The sequence below is a fragment of the Aethalodelphis obliquidens genome, unplaced genomic scaffold (assembly GCF_003676395.1).
Source record: "Aethalodelphis obliquidens isolate GAN/ISIS:26980383/991018 unplaced genomic scaffold, ASM367639v1 scaffold90, whole genome shotgun sequence".
NCBI classification, from domain to species: domain Eukaryota; kingdom Metazoa; phylum Chordata; class Mammalia; order Artiodactyla; family Delphinidae; genus Aethalodelphis; species Aethalodelphis obliquidens.
The window spans coordinates 5,169,430-5,189,760 of record NW_020838034.1 but is presented as its reverse complement, the minus strand read 5'-3'; the positions used below and the strand labels follow the sequence as shown (position 1 = coordinate 5,189,760).

Here is a 20,331-nt window from a genome sequence, read left to right as displayed (position 1 = left end):
TAAAGTTTTATATATATATATATATATATATATATATATATATATATATATATATATGTTAACAAATGTATATATAAGCAAATATATATATTTGTTTTTATTTTATTAAATTCTATCAAAACTGTATTTGTCTCATTAAATAGGTTGGGCCATACAAAATTTTCTTCTACATTGTAGTACAGTTGAAATAATATAAGAATGTTCTTTGAGGTATTTGGAAAAAATTTTCCACTGAATTCACTGGAGCTGAGGATGTCTTTGAAAGACTCATTTTATTTTAAATGTCTTCCTTGAATATTGATCTAATCATTTTTTCTATTTCATCCTGCATTCTTAGCATTATGAATCTTTAGCTTGTCGCCTGTCTCTGATGAATCATCATATTTCCTATTCTGTAGGTAAAAAGGAAATGGCATGGAAAGCATGTCTGCCTGGGTCAGAGGTGGGCCTTAACCTCTAACATTATATCCCATAGTAAGATTCTCTCACCTTTTCAGTAAGATCCTCTAAGATGGTTGACTCTTAATCCCCTACTGCATCCTTAAGGTCATGCCCTCTCCCTTTGGTTCTAATCACTTGGGTGTGCCCACCCCCTCTGGTCAAATGTTCATTGCCCACAGATTCCTGGTTCTCCTTGCAGCCTCCCCAGTTCACTAAACCATTGTGCTAATCAGGCTCACTCCGTGCCCACAGGTCTACTGTTCCCACAGTTGCCGCTAAGTATGGCATGGTGGTGAAGAGGGCTGCCCTGTAGCCAGACTGGCCTTGGGTTTGAAACCTGATTATGATGCTTACCACCTTTGAAGCTGAATGCATACTTTTGCCTTTCCAAGCCCTAGTTTTCTCATCTGTAAATTAAAGATAACAATAGTCTCCCTCTTACTGGATTAAGAGGATTCTTTCAGTCATCCAACCAACATTTATTAATTGCCCAATACATGTCAGGCATCGTTTTAGGTGGCAAATAAAGGTGGTGAAGAGAAAAAAATCCCTGTGTACGTGGAACTTATTCTGGAGAAGGAGTCAGGCAAATGAAGTATAAGCAAAATACTATATGTATATATTTGTATACATATGAATTATATATATATTAAATTAAAATAAAATATATTAAAATTATATTCAATAAATATAAAATATAATAAAAATTTAATAAAATATATTAAAATTTAAAAATATATATTTTAATATATTATCTATATCTACTTATCTATCTAAATTTGAGGAAGTTAGTGTTTATGACTAGAAACAAAGAGAATGGTGAAAGAGATGCCAGAAGTGCTATTTTATTTGGTGAGGTCTGTGAGGGCCTTGCTGAGGAGGTAATGTTTAAGGAGTGATCTGTGTAAAGCGAGGAAGCCAGGCATGTGAGTCACTAGGGAAACTAGGTCCCTCCTGATAGAGGGACCGTCAAGAATAAAGGTCCTGAGGTGGGATTAAATGAGACTATACAACTAAAGGTCTGACGTAGTTATGGCACAGAGTGAGCTGCAGTTAATTCTCCTAAAACTCCTATTACAATCACCATCACCACCACTGCTAGACTTGTAATAAAGGGGCCAAGAACTGACTCCTGACGGGTATTCCAAGATCCTGGCACAGGACTGTAAGTTCGGTGTCTTCCTTTCTCCAGTTATTAGGGAGAAACGCACACCACCCGGCCCCCCCTCCATGCCCAGCATAGAAGCATTCCTCCTTACTGCCCATCACACCCTGTCCGTGAAGGTTTTAGATGTCTGCTACTTAGATGAATTTCAAGGATTGCATCTACTTTTCCCTCCATCCCCCGCTAAAGACAGCACCCAGAACAGTATAGACTGTTAATTGGTGTTGGCCATTGGGGCCCCCTCAGCCCACCATCTCCTTCCCCTACCTGCTCATATCGAGAGTGGCCTGATTTTGGTCTGGGACAGAGAAAAGCAGAAGTGGCCCTGAGGGTTTGGGCCCATAGATTCATGGGCTCTTCCCTGTGCTAGAAAAACCTTTATGGTTTTTGGGGTGGGTTCACCTGCGAGGAAGGAAGGCCCCACTGTATTTTCATGTAGGTTGTTTTGCAACCTAATTTCTTCCCCTCTCTCTTGCTCCACTGACATCGTCTGTTCCCAGATTGTTTCCCTCCTGTCCTTATCTCCTGCCCTCTCTTTATTGCTTCCTCTGCAAGCCAAATCTTGCCACAGCACACATTTCAATACCACAGTTTGGGAGGGAGGCAAGTATTAAGGACAGAAATCTGAATTATGGAAGGGATTTCTTCTTTCATAAAGAAATGCAACTTTATTATTTTCAAGTACATACGTAGTGCCTCAAACTAATGTCTTACAAAAGGTCACCAAGTAAAGGTCTTGTAGAACGTTTCTTAACAAATACATAAGAACTGATGACAATTGGCCCATGCATTCACTATTTCTAAATGGATATTCCTAAAGTGCCCCAAAAGTATTGTTTTAGGAGACTACATATGCCACCCTAGCAATATTGTCTATGCTCTTAATTTACTAAGCAAATGCCATTTTATTGATTGTGCAAAGATAAACTTTTGTCCATGGTCAATAAATCTCAAATTAATCAGGCCCAAATTAATATGGTTTCCCATTGAGTTTTCCAAGCCCAAGGCAATGACTCATTATTTCAAGGTACCTCTGATAAAGTAAAGTTCCAGTGTAATGAAGTAATAGCCCTTGGGACGTTGTCTACGGGCCTGAGGTTTGTCTCTTTTGCTTCCTTCCTTTCTGCCTTAGGTCTTCCATTTTCCTTAGGTGTCTCTCACACTTGCTTGGTTCATCTAGGATTCTCTCTACAGGACATTCCCTAAGCCCTCTAAGCCAGGCTTAGAGAATGGGCAGAGCTGCCTGCAGAGCAAAGTGGAGGTGGGGAGGGGGTTAGGGAGGGAAAAGCATCTTCCTGTAGGAACCTGAAACCAACTCCTCATCTCAGAGGAAATTGGGCACAATGATCATCAGCGTGAAGGGCGAGGGGCGTTGGTCTGGGAGGAGCAGCCCTGCTGTCTAAGGTCAAAGGCAGGTCTCCTAATGCCCTCTCTTGCTGTCCAGAGGTCCTAACCACACCCATGACCTAAGCTGATTCTGCATGTCCCTGGAAGAGAGGACGTTTCTGGAAACTTCTCAACCCCAATTCCAGCTTATGGCCAGGGACCTCCTTTTCCAGGGCTGGCTTGGCAGTGCCTGGGAGTGACGCAGGTTCATCCAGATGGGCATGAAGGGGAAGTAGGGAGGGGCAGGGAATGAGCTGGCAGCTCCCCCTCTCAGCACCACATGGAACTTCCGAGGACTTAGCATTCTAAAGGGCGAGGTGTTACCAAGCACACACGGTGGAGAGAACCGGAGCATCTGTGACACCTAGGTCTCGGGGACCAACAGACCACAAACCAAGGGTCAGTGGGGAACACCATGGGCACACGGGTGTGGAATCTCAGTGAAGCCCCTCAGATTGCCTCCTGGTCCTGCCTCTGCTGCTACTCTGGTGACACTGGAATTGGTTCTACTGGTGGGGTGCTCTAAAGCGGGGGTCCCCAACACCCGGGCCTCCGACCGATACAGGTCAGCAGCCTGTTAGGAACTGGGCCACGTAGCAGGAGGTGAGTGGTTGTGAGCGAGCAAAGCTTCATCCGCAGCCCCCCATCGCCCCCCATCGCTGGCATTACCTCCTGAACCATTCCCCTGCACCACCCCTCCCCGTCTGTGGAAAAATCGTCTTCCACGGAGCCAGCCCCTGGTGCCAAAAAGGTTGGGGACCGCTGCTCTGAAGGGCAGGTCACAGAGCTGGAGCCCAGAGGTCTATGTCAGACATCCTGAACTGACATTCTCTCTCCTTTCCTGTCCCCCGGCTCCTCCATAACCCCCTCTCCCACCTGTCCGCCCAGCTCTCCTCTGGCGCTTCCTAAATGGCTTTGACTGGGAGACAGGCCAGCTTCTCCAACCGGCTGGCTTCCCTTTCTGGCCTCAGGCCCTAGCACTCACCAGGAGGCACCATTTGTGATTTTCAGGTCTGAGGGGGAAGCAGGGGACAGAGTTGGGCAGGAAGCAAATGAGGGGTGAAGGTGGGGAGTGGGGTGAGGTTGGAGAGATAAAGGGACACTGGTGATCTGAGACAGTTCCCCTCCTGGTCTAGACAGACCCTTGCCTTTCGGTGTTGATGTGTTCTAGTGGGAGGTGGGGGTGAAGGAACAGGGACCGGGGAGGGTTGGGGTACCCCTCAGGTCCTCAGGTGAGATAGACAGCAAGTGGAGTGCAGCAGAGCAGGACCTGGGGAGGGACCCCTGACACGTAGTGTCTGGGCTGATTGCTCCTAGACAGGCCTCTGGGGCAATCACCCCAAGCTGAATTACCTACTCCCTGCAACTCGGCCTGCTGAGTTGCCTCATTCTCTCGCCCCAAGTCTCCTCCCCAAATGCCACCCCACTGTTTCCCACCCCTCCCCAACGCCATCCCTGCGACACCTTCAGGGCCCCACCCCCACCCCCCGTCTTTCCCATGCTTGGCTCTTCTTTCCAACGGGCTCAGTAGTACGTCTCCTTCTCCACCCAGCCTGTTAGAGAGATTAGGCACGGGGATTGCAGGGTGAGCTTAGAGGAGACAAGAGATAAATGCCCTATAGGGGCTCGGTGGTTGAGGCCAGGCAGAAGGGAAGCCTGGGGAAGGGGAGTGGGGGAGGGGACTCCATGAGGCCATGGACTAGGGGAAAGGAGAGACTTGCATTTAGTACAGGGGACGGTGGGCCCGGAGTGCTTTGGCTGGGGGTGAAAATACAAATGACAACAGGGGCTGTTCAGGTAACAAGTGAGTCTCTAAAGGGCAGCCATGCATTGTTGCTGTCCAGAAACGGGGCCTTGGGAGCGACAGCGCCTGTGATGTTTCAGGAGAAGCCAGAAAATTGGATTTTATGTGAAAGCCCCTAAGTTTTAGATATTAGGCCAATTGCAAAACAAAAAACAAAAAACACCCGTGCAAGAAAGGGCAGCCAAACCCAATATCCACGGACCCTATTTGGCTTGTGGGCCGCCCATTGTCAACCTCCAGTAAGTGATCGAAAATGCTTGTTGGGAAAAAAAAAAAATACATGGTTGATGCCTGGGAATTAGGAGGGCTGGGTTGTAGCGCCACTTCTGCTGCTTCTGGCTTCAGGACCCTGAACGAATAAATTCACCTCTGCCCCTCTCTTTGTCTGTAAGATGTGGAGGTGGGACTAGATGACCTCGGAGGGCCCTTCTAGTTCTGACGTTCTGTGATTTCAGGTGGAAGGCGGAGGGCCTCAGGGACCAGTTGTGTGTTGGGTGGGACGGGAATCTGGGAGGGAGAGTTTCAGCAGAGTCAGGGCTTCTAGGACCCCGGACCCGAGGATCCGAGGGCACTGAGGAAAAGGAGCGAGGATCCGTAGTAGGAATGGAGCTCGGGTTTGGAGCCCTGCAGGGTAGGGTAGCCACAGTGGGGAGCTGCACTTTGCTGGGGTTGGGGCGCAGCACTGAGGTGCTTACCACCTGGATATCGCCGCAGGATCAGCTTTCGGACCTCATCGTAGATGAAGATGAGGAGACTGTAGGGGAAGGCGCAGAACCACCAGGTGACCCTGAGGAAACAGAGGAGAGTGTCAAGGGCATCAGAGGTTGCTTCAAAGGGACCAGAACTTGGATCCTAGCAGGGGGCCCGTCTAAAGAGACACTCACTTGAGCGGGTACATGCGCAGGGCCACACCCATGCCCGGGCAGTAGGACAGAAAGGCCGCCAGCGCTGTCTCCTCCAGGAGCCCAAAAATCAGAATCTTGTTCCTGGAAAGGCAATGAAAAGAGGGTAGGTAGCGTTGGAGGGGAGGGCAAGGAGGGGCAGAGATCCAGGGTGACCCCTGGTGGTGGAAGGGAAAGAGGCGGGAAGAAACGCTGGGGAAAGGCTATACATGACGTCTTCCCATGCCTTCTTCAAATGCTTCTTCTCATGTTAAATGTAACCAAAGAAAGATCGTCTTTAATTTTTCTGCTTACTGATTTTACCTCCGATTATTGTCTATAACACACACTTTCATTCATCAAATACATGTTTCCTATGTGTTGGGTGATACGCTCTGTGCTGGAGATGCTGTGGTCAATGCAAGCTTCCTTCTGGAGACCCGGGAACCTGCCCTCACGCAGCTTATGTTCTTGTTACTGCTCCAGGCACGTGGCCTTTGAAAGTGTCGTCTCCCCAGCAAGATGCTTGTTCCTTCACTTCAGGACCCAATTATACCTTCTACCCTCTCAGTGTCTCCTACAGCCCCAGGTAGTTGTTGGTCACAGATATTCAATAAAGAAGGGAATGTTTGCAAAGTACTCAGAAAGGGAAAGCTCACTGGATAAAAAGTGCTGAATATATATTCACCACATCAGAACTGAAGAGTAGGAGAGAATAAGGCTATGAGGACAGTGTCTGGAGTCGGACAGGTGGGGTCTAGTCCCAGCCGGGCCACTTACTAGCTTCTGGTTGTAAGCAATGTTGCTTAACTTCTCTTTGGGTCTCATGCTCCTTCTGTGGAGGAGATAGTACCTTTATATCCTACGACTGCTGGGAAGATTATAGGAGATAATGCGTGGAGAGCTCTTGAACGTGGAACGTTCTTAGCTGTATTTTATAATCTCATGCACTGCACCTCTTCATGGCTTAAGCCAGTGGTTCCCAAACTTTTCACTCATTAAGGATCCCTCTTATTTTTCTTCTAAAAAGGCCACATTTTAATTGATTTTTTTCTCTCCAGCTGCATTTGTTCATAAGTAATGGATATAGGGAATTCCCTGGCAGTCCAGTGGTCGGGGCCCTGCGCTTCCACTGCAGGGGGCACGGGTTCGATCCCTGGTTGGGGAACTAAGATCCCGCATGCTCCACAGCGAGGCCCAAAAAAAGGTAATGAATATATTTTCCCAATTAGAAAATTAATTAGCAATACACACGGCTTCCAAAGAGAATTGCGCATTAGCATGGGATCGCTATAGTTCATACTTAGGCTTCTGCCTGACAATGACACTTTGGTAAGCTTGGGAATCTTCTTAGAGGAAGTGCTTAATTTCCATAAAGCTGTTTGAATAATGCATAGAGCATCTCTGAGGACCCCTGAGGGTCCAGACAGCCCAGGGTGGGGCATAAGGTGCTAAGGCTGCCTCGGGCCAGGTTACTTGTTGGTATTAGTACTCCTTCCCTGTCCCAGTCTGAATTTTGTTTAGTTTCTTTTCCACTTGCCTCTCAGATGGGCAGGATTTAGCCGGTCTGGTCATGTCCCCTGCTTGCTCTCTCACCCGTGCCCTGCACAGTCGGTCACCCAGTGTCTTGGACCCTGTGCTCCTTGTTCTCTGCGCACTGCCTTGTCCCCGTTAGTGTTTTTAGCTCAGTGGAATCTCCTTCCTTCATCTAACAGATTTTCCCTTTCCTCTCCCTAGGATCTCAAACGCTATTAACTTCACTGGAGTTTTGGTATATATATATTTTTTTCTCAAACTAAGAAATTGTGACAAAACTCACATGGGGACTTGTGCCCATCGTTTGCAGTAGAAGAAAAGAAAGGTGATGGGAGTGATACCTTCGGCACCGACCACCATCCAGGCTGAGCTGCAGAGGAATCACTGGTACCCCCCAGGTGCCAGGCTCTGTGACAGGTGAGCCACCCAGGGTAGTAGTCACGAGCTTGGGCTTCAGAAAGAGCCCTGGCTGAGCTATTTCCATCTGGGTGACCCCGGGCACACCATTTAACTTTTTGCGGGGGTCTCTTATCCATAGAATGAAAATAATACCTCCCTCACAGAGCTACTGTGAGGTTTGATGATGTCTGTGAATCACTTAGCACAGTGACTGGCAAGTGTAACTCACACTATAAGAACTTGACCCTGAGCAGCTCACAGCTCCCACAAGGACAACATCACCACCACAAGGCAAGTGCTGTGAACTAGAGCTACCTGCCGAGTGGAGGGGAGCACAGGGGACCCTGTATTTAGGGCTGGGCCAAGGGGTGGGGGTGAGTAGAGAGTATAAGGGAGAGGAAGGAAGGGAGGAAGGAAGAAGGGAGGGAGGGGAGAGGTAAGGGGAAAAGATGAAAAGGAAAGATGATGGAAGGAGACCATAATGAAGGAGATTTGGGGAGCAAATTAAAACTCATCAGAAAGAGTCATAACCCTCCTTCCTCTTCGCTCATCTATTTCCAAAAAGGCTACGGATTTACAGCCGGGCGACCACAGTCAGAGGCCCCAGCCGATGTGGGTGGGTGAGCGTGCCCTGAACGCGCTCCGCCTGGTGGGCGGGGCCGGTGGGCGGGGCTCACTTCATGCCCTGCTGGAAGACTGAGTTCGGGGGAGTGTTGGGGCCGGTGGGCGGTGCTCACTTCATGCCCTGCTGGAAGACCGAGTTGCGTCGGGTCTTGCAGATGATGAGGTCAGCCCACTGCACGACCACGATGCTGGCAAAGAAGGCCGTGTGGCACGTGAACTCCACCACCTTCCGTTGCTCATAGGTCTGGGGGAGGGTGGGCAGAGAGAGGTGAGGGTGTGAGAGGAAAGGGTAGGAACAGGGTGCAGCGTGGTCCGGGGCAGATGTTAAACCCTGGGCACCTACTCCACCCTTAGCCCCCAATCCCATTGGCCACGACTGACCACTCCTGCCAGACGTTCAGCCCTACCCACTCATATGTGTGCATCTGCACTTACACAGCCCCACTTACCCACTCCTGTCCGTAGCTGTCCTCCAGGTCGTTCATGGACCGGTCGTCCCAGTCGAGGCGGATTCCCAGCAGCCGTGAAGGCAGGAAACCATTCTCTGCCAGGATCACGAAGTAGGTGAAGAAGCCACCCAGCGCCTGGATCATCCCTGTGGGTGGTGGGCAAAGGACAAAGGGCAGGGCCTGGGTCATAGAAGGTAACAGGATGGGACCAGCCCCTACGGGCCAGAGAAGGACGGACATCCCTGACCCTCGGGGAGTTGGCCCCTGTCCTGGAATTTTGCAGGGGGATCATCCCTCCAAAGGCTGGGAAAAGCGTCTTCTTGGGGTTCCCTCCTGAGCCCCGGGCCCGGCCGCACCGATCTGTCCATAGGCCATGCTGATCAGCCTCTCGTTCACCAGCTTGTCCGTCTGCGGGTTTCTCGGCTGCCGCTTCATGATGTCACTCTCAGCTGCCTCGTAGGCCAAGGAGATGGCAGGGACCTGTGCAAGGGGGCAGTTGGGAGAGGACGGCATTTGAAGGGAGAGGGTGGGAGCAGAGGATGATCAAGAGTGAAGAATCTTTAACACAATTCAAACACTTATAAAGACCCAAGACCCTGGACTTCCCTGGTGGCACAGTGGTTAAGAATCCACCTGCCAATGCAGGGGACGCCGGTTCGATCCTTGGTCCGGGAAGATCCCACATGCTGTGGAGCAACTAAGCCCGTGCGCCACAGTTACTGAGCCTGCGCTCTGGAACCCACAAGCCACAACTACTGAAGCCCGTGCACCTAGAGCCTGTGCTCTGCAACAAGAGAAGCCACTGCAATGAGAAGCCCGTGCACCGCAATGAAGAGTAGCCCCCGCTCGCCGCAACTAGAGAAAGCCCGTGCGCAGCAACGAAGACCCAACGCAGCCAAAAAAAAAAGAGACCCAAGACTCTATCATCTTCCAGGCTTTGTGCTCATCTTCTCTGCAACCCTCACAGCCTGCTCAGCTGTCCCTGATGCACCTTTCCTTCCATCTGTGGCCCACCCCTACCCACTGCACCCCCACGACGGCCTTGCCTGTCCCCTCCTCCAACCCATGGCCTCACCATGTCAGTGCCCAAGTCAATGCAGAGGATGGTCACAGTGCCCAGAGGCAGGGGGATGTTGGCGATGATGAACAGCAGGAAGGGGGTGATCTCGGGGATGTTGCTGGTCAGGGTGTAGGCGATGGATTTCTTCAGGTTGTCAAAGATCAGGCGGCCTGTGGGGAGGTTCTGAGGGCATCAGGGAGATCAGAGGGACCCTCCCCACCCCTAGCCCCTGAAGCATGGGCCACTCGTCTACCCAACAGAGGGAGATTTTGTATTAGAGGGAAGCTAAAGCAGGCGGTGGATGCCTGAGATCCTGAGTTGAGTCTGTCATTGGGGTAAAAGGCAGGGAAGCAGATGCACCGGCTCAGACATCCTGGATGGCATCCCAGCCCGTGGAGCCCCTCACCCTCCTCCACACCCGTGACGATGGAGGCAAAGTTGTCGTCCAGCAGGATCATGTCGGCTGCCTGCTTAGACACGTCAGAGCCAGCGATGCCCATGGCGATGCCGATGTCCGCCTTCTTCAGCGCGGGAGAGTCGTTCACCCCGTCCCCTGTCACCGCCACAATGGCTCCCTGGGGAGAAGGTACAGCCAGGCTGGGGGTGCAGCCCCTGCATGTGCCTGGCCCTGGCCCTGACCTTGACCCTTACCCCCTTGCTCACCTGCCTCTGACAGCCCTCCACGATGATGAGCTTCTGCTGAGGAGACGTCCGGGCAAAGACAATCTCCGTGTGGTTCTTGAGGATCTCGTCCAGCTGCTCTGACGTCATGTCCTTCAGGTCAGAGCCGTGCACCACACACGCCTTGGCCTCTCTGGAGCCAGAGGCAGAGCTGGTTGATTCCCTGGTACCCCACCACCCCTCCTCGCCGCTGCCGGGTCTTCCCCAGCAGCTTCATTCTTCCTCTCCCTGACACTCAGTGACCTGTCTTTCCCATTTCTCTCTTTGAGGGGGTGGTGCTCAGTCCTCACCACACGGCAGCCTCACAGTCGTCAGTACAGGGTGCTGGGCCAGGCGCTACTTCCTTTCTACGTATCTCGCTCCTATAGAAACCAGCAGCGTGGATACTACCCTAATTTTGAAGTTGAGAGGATGGAGGCTTGGGAAGGTAAAGTGACAGGTCCGAGGTTACACAACTGATCAGTGGCACAGTCTGGCCACAGGCTCGGGACCAGGGAACCGGCAGTTAGGACCAGATACCCTCAGGGGCCGCTCAAGTGTCCAGTGGGAGAGGCTGAGTTGATGGGGGAGGGGTCCTACGGAGCCTCACCTGGGGTTGACTTGGCTGACGGGAATGTTGAGCCGGGCTGCAATGTCCTCCACCGTCTCGTTGCCCTCTGATATGATACCCACACCTTTGGCAATGGCCTTGGCTGTGATAGGGTGGTCCCCGGTCACCATGATCACCTGGCAGCAAGGAGAAAAGAGAAAAGGAAAGCAGCATGAAGGTTTTTTTTTTTTTCTCTTTTTATTCCTTTCCCAAAGTCAGAAGAGCTAGACCACTAGATGGTGGGACTGGAAGATCCCAGCCAAAATAATGGAACTCTGTGTGTGTGTGTGTGTGTGTGTGTGTGTGTGTGTGTGTGAGAGAGAGAGAGAGAGAGAGAGAGAGAGAGAGAGAGAGAGTGGGTGAGGGGAAGAGACAACAACAAGCTGTGTTCAGGAGATCAGAGATAGTTTGCCTAACTGGAGGAAAGCCTTTCTGACAGAGTAACAAGTTAATGAGGGTCCCTTGGAAGAGCAGCCTCAGGATTGTTTAGGAGTTTGAATTTCATGGGGTATGAGGTTGTCACAGCTGGAAGGACCCCTAACATCTCCTTCATTTCACCAATGAGGAAACAAAGGCTTAGCAAGGGGCCCATGATTTGCTCCGGGTCCCAGGGAACAAGAACGGACATGGTTTTCCTAGTGCCCAGTGTGATGTCTGCCGACATCCTAATCAGACAGGGCAGGGACGGGAGGGAGACATTCCCTCCCATCCCTCCCTGCTGCCTTCCACCACCTGTCCTCTGCCTCTGACATCCCTTCACAATGTGGGAAGAAGGTGATTCCTGACTGAACCGTGATATTCACTGCTGCTGTTGCAGAATGGATGGAGCTGGATGGGGAAGGTGGTTAGCATCTGAGAGGCTGGTAAAGAGGATGTTGCAAGCATCAGGAGGTCAGAGCTGGCTTAGGAGACCATTTGCATGTGGGGGTTTGTGGGGCAAATCCCACACATACTGAGAAGGAAGCCTCTTCATGCCCCGCTGCCTTCTCTTCCACCCCCAAAAGCCACATGGGTCTCCCAGCTGAAAGACAAAAGCATCTTTGCAGTCCTCATCCTACTCAACCCTCTGAGGGGTTTGGCACTGTCTGCCACCCCCTCCTTGAAGCCCTGTCCTCCCTTGACCCCCATGGACTCCTTCATTCCCAGTTGCCCTCCATCCCTCTTCAGGTGGTCTTTCCCACCTGAGTGAGGAAGAGGTTTGGTGTCGCCTAGCAGACCTAAGGTGAAACACTGACCTTCCCCAAGTGCCTTCACTAAATCTCAGCAGAACGGAGATGATGAGTCTTTCCTTCAGGGTCGTCTTGAGGAGTTAGTGGTCTTAGGTGGACACTCACTGAGGGTTACCTGTCACCACCTTCCCCCTCATCGCTGGTTCCTCCTCCACTTGCCCTTCCTGTTGGTGTGGCCCGGGGTTTCCTTCCCCTCCCCTTTCTTCACTCCTGCTGTTGTCCTCAGCAGCAGAATCAAGCATACTAGCGTGTCTTTAATCTGTACTCACACGGGAACGAGACTGAACTCTCCTGTCCTGGCCCGCTTTCTTGAGCTCTCAGCCATATTCCTGCTTTCCCTGAAACATCTCCCCCTGAGCATCTTACAGACCTTCCGATCTCAGGGCGAAGGGAACTCCTTATCTCCACTCCCCACCCCCACAGAGCCTTCTCCTCTGCTCCCCACCTGAGATACCATCCATTCGCTTCATTCAGTCCCTTTATCTCCTGGGTCTTCTCGTCTCCCCATTTGAGTTTGGTCACCAAGTTCTCAAAACAGCTCTCAAAAGTAACTACTCCACTCCTTTTGTCACTTCCCTCATTTGGGTCATCATCTTGGTATTGCAATAGCCCCTTATGCTGTCTCCCCAACCCCAGTTCTTCTCCAAATCCAGCCCCTCCTCCATCCAGGGAGCCTCCTAAGGGCTAGCTCTGCCCTGTGACACCTGCGGCTCTCTGTGGCTCTCAGGATAAAGCCCAAGTCTGGCATTTAAGCAAAATCCTTCCAACTGGCCCTGGCCCTGATTGCAGTCTCCATCTCCGGTGCTCCTCGGCCACCTCCCACTGCCACGCGCACATGCCCCGTGCAGTCCAGCCACCGCTGGGTACACACTGTTCCCTGCTCTTGACACGCCTTCCGCTCCCTCCCCGCCTTACAAAATGCTCTTCACCCTTCGGGGCCCAGATCAAATATCATGCCCTCTGTAAAACACTGTCCAGTTCTCCGAGGTGGACTTAACAGCTCCCTGCTGCTCTGAGTTCCCTGGACATGCTTTCCCCGGGCCTCGGTGACTGTTCTGATCATGGTAACAGGCTGCCTGGCGAGAAGGGGAGCACGGGCTTTCCGGATGAGCTGGCCAAGCTTCCTATAGCCAGTCTCCCTCTTACCAGCAGTTTTATTTTGGGAAAGCTACTTACCCACTCTGAGTCTCAGCTTGTTTTATTTTTAAATGGGGATCATGATGCCTACCTTAGAGACAGAGTGGTTGCAGGGTTCAGAAATCACATATATGTGCATATATACATATAAGCCCTCTAGTGTGATGGTTAAAAAATAGCAGAGGGCTTCCCTGGTGGCGCAGTGGTTGGGAGTCCTCCTCCCGATGCAGGGGACGCGGGTTCGTGCCCCGGTCTGGGAAGATCCCACATGCCGCGGAGCGGCTGGGCCCGTGAGCCATGGCCGCTGAACCTGCACGTCCGGAGCCTGTGCTCCGCAATGGGAGAGGCCACAGCAGTGAGAGGCCCGCGTACTGCAAAAAAAAAAAAAAAAAAAAAAAAAAAAAGCAGATACCTCAGTTCAAATCCTGGCTCTACCACTTACTAGCTCTGTGGCCTTGGGCATGTCGCTCTGCGTCTCAGTTTTTGTCTCTGTAACTAAGGGAAAATACTAGTGCCTACTTGCAGGGTCATTGTGAAAATCAAAGGAGATCATACAGTTTTGGTGCTTAGAATAGTGCCTGATGCGTATAAACCCTCACAAAACAATGGGCTCTTTTTATTATTAGAATATCTGGCCCTTAGCGGGTGCTCGAAGACCCTATCTGTTAACATTGTTCTGTGATTAACTTAAAGGCGCTTGTTTCCCCTGAGGGGTCGTGAGCTCCGGAGGCCAGGCACTGTACCTTATTTGTCTTTTGTATCCCCAGTGCCCGGTGCAGTCCCTGGCCCTCAGTAGACAGGTTGAGGTGAACTGATTTGGAAGTAGGTGAGAAGTTGCAAAAGGAGGAACAAGCGACGGCATCAGAATTGGTAACTGGACAGGTTAAGAGTGGTGAAGGGCCGTATCTTGGAGACAGGAAAGTAACCAAGATGGAAGGGATTTTTGTTTGTTCGTTGGACTCCAGCACCTTGAACAGTGCTCAGTAAACAATAAATATTTGTTGAAGGAAGCACAAATGTCGTACAGAGAAGGGAGTGGTCATTGAGAAGCAATTGCAGTTGGAGAAGAAAACGTGGGAGAGGTAGGCTTGGTGGAATGAGGACTGGAGCTAGTCTACGGGCTTATGGGGTGGAGGTGAGTGGCCGCAGGCGAGAGCCTACTAATCTCATCCTAAACGGCTAGAGAGAGTGGGCGCTAGCTGGGAAGGGGAGGACAACCAGATCTCCAAGATAAAGGTGATTGATAGGCTTGAAACCAGAATGGAAGGAGCCGTGCCCCAGAGAGAGAGGATTGGGTGTGGGAGACTGGTCACTTTGAGCAAAAGGGACAAGGGTGAGAGCTCCAAGGCAGGGACCGACCTTTCCTTGCAGAGGGATGGCTTCTCCTCTCAGTCAGCAGGAAGGAGGCCAACAGTGGCCCAGCCTCTGCGGCCCCTGGACTTTTGGTGTTTGGGAGGAGGGACGAAGTGAGGCTAGTACCTTGATGCCTGCACTCCGGCACTTGCCCACAGCGTCTGGCACGGCAGCCCGTGGAGGGTCAATCATGGACATGAGCCCCACGAAGCAGAGCTTCTCCGTGGGAAAGTTCAGCTCATCTGTGTCGAATTTGAAGCCCCGAGGAAACTTTCCAGAGGGCAGATTCAGTTGACAGAAGCCTGAAGGGGCCAGAAGGGAGGAGTGAGAGCAGCAAGGTGGCTGCCGGTTGCCCCCAGAGCCCCTCATCCCAGGGAAGCCTTTCTCAGCCCTGCTCCCTGCTTCTGGCCCCTCACCTAGCACTCGCTCCCCAAGTCCTCCCAGCTCCAGGTAGGCATTCTGGAAGGCATCTTTCATCTCCTTGTCTAGAGGGACCTCCTTGCCCTGCACCAAGATGGAGGAGCACCGGTCCAGGATGCGCTCGGGGGCCCCCTTCATCACCAGCACGTAGCTCTGGGGGCTGTCTTCTCTCTCGTGGATGGATAGCTGGAGAGAGGAAAGGCAGTTACAGAGGGGCCACACTTGTCTTGAAGCTCCAGTGCCCAGCACGGGGCCTGGGACACAGCAGAGGCTGGTAAGGAAAACTCCCTGATCCATCAACCATTGTCAACATAGGGAGAGTCTCCATGTGTGGATGGGTGTTTGGACCTCATAGTCCTAACCCTGTAACCTGAGAGTCACCTTCCCATAGGACATTCATTCACTCAGCAAATATTTACTCCAATCAGTTAGGACAGGCGTTGTGTCAGGGGGAGGTGGCTTTGTCATCAGCACGCCCCATCACCACACTGGCCTTAGGGGGGCTTTACCTCTGTGGCTTTTACAGGACATAGCTGAGGCTGCATTCTTGGCATTTAACAGATGCCCACAGGCTGAGGGATACCCTAAGGAAATTTCCGACGTATGGTTCAACTGAATGGGATGGAAGAGTTGGGGGACAGAGCCAGAGGATGTGGAGCCCTGGGAAGAAGAGTTGAGAAAGTGACAGGTTGTAGTAAAGGAATGAAGGTTTGGGAGTTGGGTGTGGGGTTGGTCGTTGCAACCAGACATCTGGTCACCCACGTTGCCCCGGGGGATGATGCAGGGGTGAGAGGGTACTCAGATGCTCTCTTTCCTGCTGTTGATTCCCCTTTGACTCTGTGTGCCCCTCACTTCCATCTCTCCCTCTTCCTTTGACCTGGCACCCAAACCAGACCTGGTACTTATTGGTTGAGTTGAAAGGGATCTCCGCCACCTTGGGGTTTCTATCCCTCATCTTCCTCACGGAGCCACAGGATAGTTCAATGCACTTGAGCAGAGCTGACTCTGAGGCGTCACCGGCTGTGTCCCGCTGCCGACGAGGAGAATTCAGTGTCACAGCGGAGGACAAGGGAGGGAGGGCACTGGCGTCCCCGAGGCAGCCACAGGGTGCAAGAGGGGAAGCTGGGCGTCAGCAGAGTGGGCGGGCTGTGGCGATCCCCCGACCCCCTACCTTAGACACAGAGATGTTCTCCTGCCCTGCCTTGAAGACAGCACGGTTGCAGAGACCAGCAATCCGGGACAGGGCGGTCCACGTGGGGGATCGTTTGTCGAAAGTGGCCCCTGGGAGGAAAGGAGAGAGAAGCAGGAGCTTGGCTCTCCTTTAGACCTCTCATCTCACCCCACCCGCCCCGCCACTCCAGCGCCCTGAACATCCTCCAGTCCCCTCCACCCACTCTGGGTAGAGCACTCAATCACCAGACTGATCTTCTGTGGTGTCGGCCTCATGGATCTGGTTGTCAAACCACATGTGGGCGACGGTCATGCGGTTCTGGGTGAGGGTGCCCGTCTTGTCGGAGCAGATGGTGGAGGTGGAGCCCAGCGTCTCCACCGCCTCCAGGTTCTTCACCAGGCAGTTCTTCCGAGCCATGCGCTTGGCTGTCAGGGTCAGACACACCTGGTGGAGAGAGAGGGCAATAAAAAGGGCTCAGCCTGAAGCTGGAGATACCCATGTCCTTACCCCAGACCATGGCTCTGTCCCTCCTCCCTTGATCCTACTCCACGAACACTGAGAGAGACCTAGGTGTAAGTCATGAATGTGTTCCATTTTAGACGCATTGAGCTGAGATCATGAGTGTATATTTAGGTGAAATGTCCAGTAGGGAGTTGAAGATATTTGGCCAGAGCTCCAGAGTGGGCCAGAGTAGAACAGGGTGTAGGTATGTGTGAGTCATCAACACCAAACGGGCACCAGAAACTGGGAGGAGATGAGCTTACTTAGGGGCATCAGGAGGAAAGAAGAGCACTGAGGACTGAGGATCGGTGGAGGTGGGGAGGAGGAGAGAGTGCAGGGGGCTGGGGAGAGGAGAACCAGGGTAGTGATGAGTCACAGTCATCAGTGAAGGAGAGAATGCTAGGAGGGTGGACAGCAGTATCCATTTCAGCAGCAGAGTTAAAGATGGGAGCTGAGGAAAGGTCACTGGATTTGCTAATTAGTCACTGGTGACAGCGACCTTGGAGAGAGCCTTGATGGGAGGGTTAGCCAGGATGAGCTCCAGAGGGCAGTGGGGAGATGACCAGTACAAGGGTTGTGAGAAAAGGCGACCAGGACAAGTTCTGGGAGAGAAACTGAGAGTGAAGGCACAGCCCAACCTAAAACCTTTCAGACTCAAACTCTGAGCAATGTATTAAATGATCTTTTTCAGACTCACATTCTAAGCCATGTTTTAAAGGAGAATCGAATATGTGATTTCAGGGGCTGGAAGTAAAAAAACTGCAGAGAAGCCATAGCCTCTCTTGCTTTTGAGGCAGGGTAGCAAAGCCCTCCCCTGGAGGCCCCTTGGCCTGACCCACTCACAGTGACAGTGGCCAGCAGCCCCTCAGGCACGTTGGCCACGATGATGCCGATGAGGAAGATGACTGCCTCCAGCCAGCTGTAGCCCAGGATGAGGGACAGCACGAAGAAGGATACCCCCAGGAACACAGCCACCCCCGTGATCAGCTGGATGAAATGCTCAATCTCCATGGCTATGGGTGTCCGCCCGACCTCCAGGCCTGAGGCCAGAGTGGCTATGCGGCCCATCACGGTCCGGTCACCTGTGGCAATCACGATGCCCCTGGCAGTGCCTACAACACAGGAAGGGACACGAGGTTGGGTGCCTTGGGGTCGCAGGAACTGAAGTCTCATCCTACTTCCTGGGAGAGGAAAACCATCACAGAGTAAAGAAGCCAAAGACCGTGGGTCACTGTCATTAGATTGTACCTCCCTTGGCTTCCTCTCCCAGCATAGATGGCCAAGCCCAGACTCCATACAACAGCAAATTATCTTCTCTTATACCTGGGCCTGGGGAGAAACCTTGCAAATAAACTCAAGGTTCAAACTGAGGAGATTCCGTAAATGAAATAAAAGTATTGCCTGTGGTATTTCAGTAAAATCAATCTCATACTTGTTATCATCCAAAAATATATTACAAGCACAAAGTAAAGCACTTATGGATTTTCCCTGTAGTCTTAAGTTTTTCTTTCTCAACACTAGGCACGAATCTCTACAGAAGAAGCTAGGCAACCTCTAGCCCTTATGTAGACATTCCAGGGGTCTTCAGGGGAGGAAGTGTGCTGGAGTGGAAAGAGCGTGCATCGGAGCCAGCCAGACCTGGGTTTGCATCCATCTTTGAATTTCTACCTAGGGATTGTTTTAATAATGAAATGAGACAGTGTTGTCATACACCTAGAGCAGTGCCTGGCACACAGTAGGCACTCAACAGATGTTAGTTCCCTTCATTTCCTCTCCTCTCTTCAAAGCCAGTTCAGAGTAAGCAGTGGACATGTTTTACTAGGCATTTTTATCAATTGTGGGAAATGTAGAGCAAATTTCAGAATCTCAGTACATTAAGAATTTAGGAAACAATGTGTGGTGATTTTCGCTATGATCCTTACTTGCTGAAGGAGGGGGAAAGCCCAGAGAAACAATACACACTGAAGAGAAATGAGAAATGAGAAGGGAAAGGTATGTGTGAGGAGGGGGGTGCAAGGCCTCCTCTGACCCATTTTCTGAGGCCCATGGTCTAGTCAGGCTCTTCCTCCCACCAGCTCTGGCCCCGGCCTCCCTCTCCGAGTCAGCCCGACTCTGCTCACTGGCACAACCAAAGAGGGCAGGGCTTTCGGTGGTGCTTGGACTCTGGCCACTCAGTGGCGGCAGCTCTGGGAGCTCTTCCTGGCCTTTGGTCATCTCTAGAACCCAGAGCAGTGGTGGGGCACACCGGGCAGCCTGTGCATGACCAACAGTTTCTTTTGGTGAAGCGCAGGCCAGGATGCAGCCTGAAGGAAGGCCTGAATGTTCACCTGGACTGAAAGCTTTCCTGTCCCTTCCCCAGCCTGGGCCCTGGTCAAAGCAAGGGTCAGAGAATGAAGCAACTAGTCCCAGAACCAGGAGAGATGGAAGCCATCAGTCAAACCAGAGACTTCTAGGAATCAAGGATGGTTTGGGGCGTGTGCGTGTGTGTGTGCATGCGCGTGTGTGCATATGTGTATGTGTGTACGGGTCTTGGCCCATATCTGAAGGCTTGGGAATCTGCGCTGTCCTGGGGTGGACAGAACAGAGATCTTTCTGTGGGGAGGTGACTTTTCCCTGGAGTCATGCCGCCCCAGCCAATTCCCTGCTCTCTGGAGGGGGCTACTTCTGTAATACTCAGGGCTCTCTGCCCCTTCAATTCCCTCCTCCATAGCCGGGCTTTTGACAAGTAAGTACAGCCATAGCCCCCAGTCCTGCCTGGAGGCTCAGGATGCAGTCTCCTCCCTCAGCTGATGCTGGGACCCGGGGTTCCCCACCAGGCTAGCCTCTCACCTTCCACGCAGTTGGTAGAGAAGAAACAGATATTGCGGGTCTCCAGGGGGTTCTCGTGGGTGAACTCGGGGGAGCGGGTCTGGGGCTCCGACTCGCCTGTTAGGGATGAGTTATCCACCTGAGGAGGAAGGCAGTGTGGAGTCATCAGATGGGCAGACGTCTTCAGGCACGCACAGCTGTGTCCTGACTCCGGCCACACTCAGTCTCCGTGACACCCAAGACAGAATTACACTCGCCCTCATCACATATTTATAGCATTACTCAGCTATTGTCCCTGCTCTGGTTTGGAATCTGGGCTCTCACTGACTTCTTCCGTGACCTTGGGCAAGTTATTTAACCAACATTGCCTCCCTTTACTCATCTATAAAATGGAGAATGGAAGTAGAATCTCTGCATTGCACAACTACAGGGGGTGCTATTCACACTGTAGCCAATGAAGATGGCACCGTCTAGGGTTGTGCGTGGCATGACTTATGTGGCCGCGTGCAACCACCCGGCACGATTACACCGTTCTTGCAGAGTTAAGTTAGGTAGCCTATGTGAATGCATATAAAGCATGTGACACATAATAATACTCAATACATGATTGCTATAAAGTGGATATCAAAGAAACACCGGGGGTGCAGAGCATTCACGACACAGATACGAGGATGCATGCGTGTAATATGTGAAGCAA

At 51.8% G+C, this 20,331-nt stretch overlaps 1 protein-coding gene across 1 annotated transcript; it reads right to left on the bottom strand.

The window, feature by feature from the left end:
• Positions 1-4,390: 4,390 nt before the first annotated feature.
• Positions 4,391-18,317, bottom strand: LOC113613946 (sodium/potassium-transporting ATPase subunit alpha-2). The gene is made up of 16 exons (XM_027095130.1): positions 17,670-18,317; positions 16,571-16,769; positions 16,326-16,435; positions 16,050-16,184; positions 15,151-15,340; positions 14,861-15,036; positions 11,016-11,152; positions 10,409-10,559; positions 10,152-10,320; positions 9,761-9,915; positions 9,042-9,165; positions 8,686-8,831; positions 8,350-8,480; positions 5,681-5,782; positions 5,492-5,583; positions 4,391-4,545 (listed from the first exon to the last, which is right to left on the bottom strand). Exons 1-16 carry the CDS (start codon positions 18,120-18,122, stop codon positions 4,517-4,519), a joined length of 2,499 nt encoding a protein of 832 aa, XP_026950931.1. The 5' UTR covers positions 18,123-18,317; the 3' UTR covers positions 4,391-4,516.
• Between the last annotated feature and the right edge of the window lie 2,014 nt (positions 18,318-20,331).

Excerpts from the sequence above, each read along its gene's own strand:
- LOC113613946 (XM_027095130.1), bottom strand. The coding sequence starts at position 18,122 with ATGGAGTCTGGGCTTGGCCATCTATGCTGGGAGAGGAAGCCAAGGGAG. Across the intron at positions 8,481-8,685 it reads ACAGCTACGGACAGGAGTGG|ACCTATGAGCAACGGAAGGT; the intron begins GTAAGTGGGGCT and ends ACCCTCCCCCAG. Across the intron at positions 4,546-5,491 it reads CCTGCGGCGATATCCAGGTG|GCTGGGTGGAGAAGGAGACG; the intron begins GTAAGCACCTCA and ends TCTCTCTAACAG.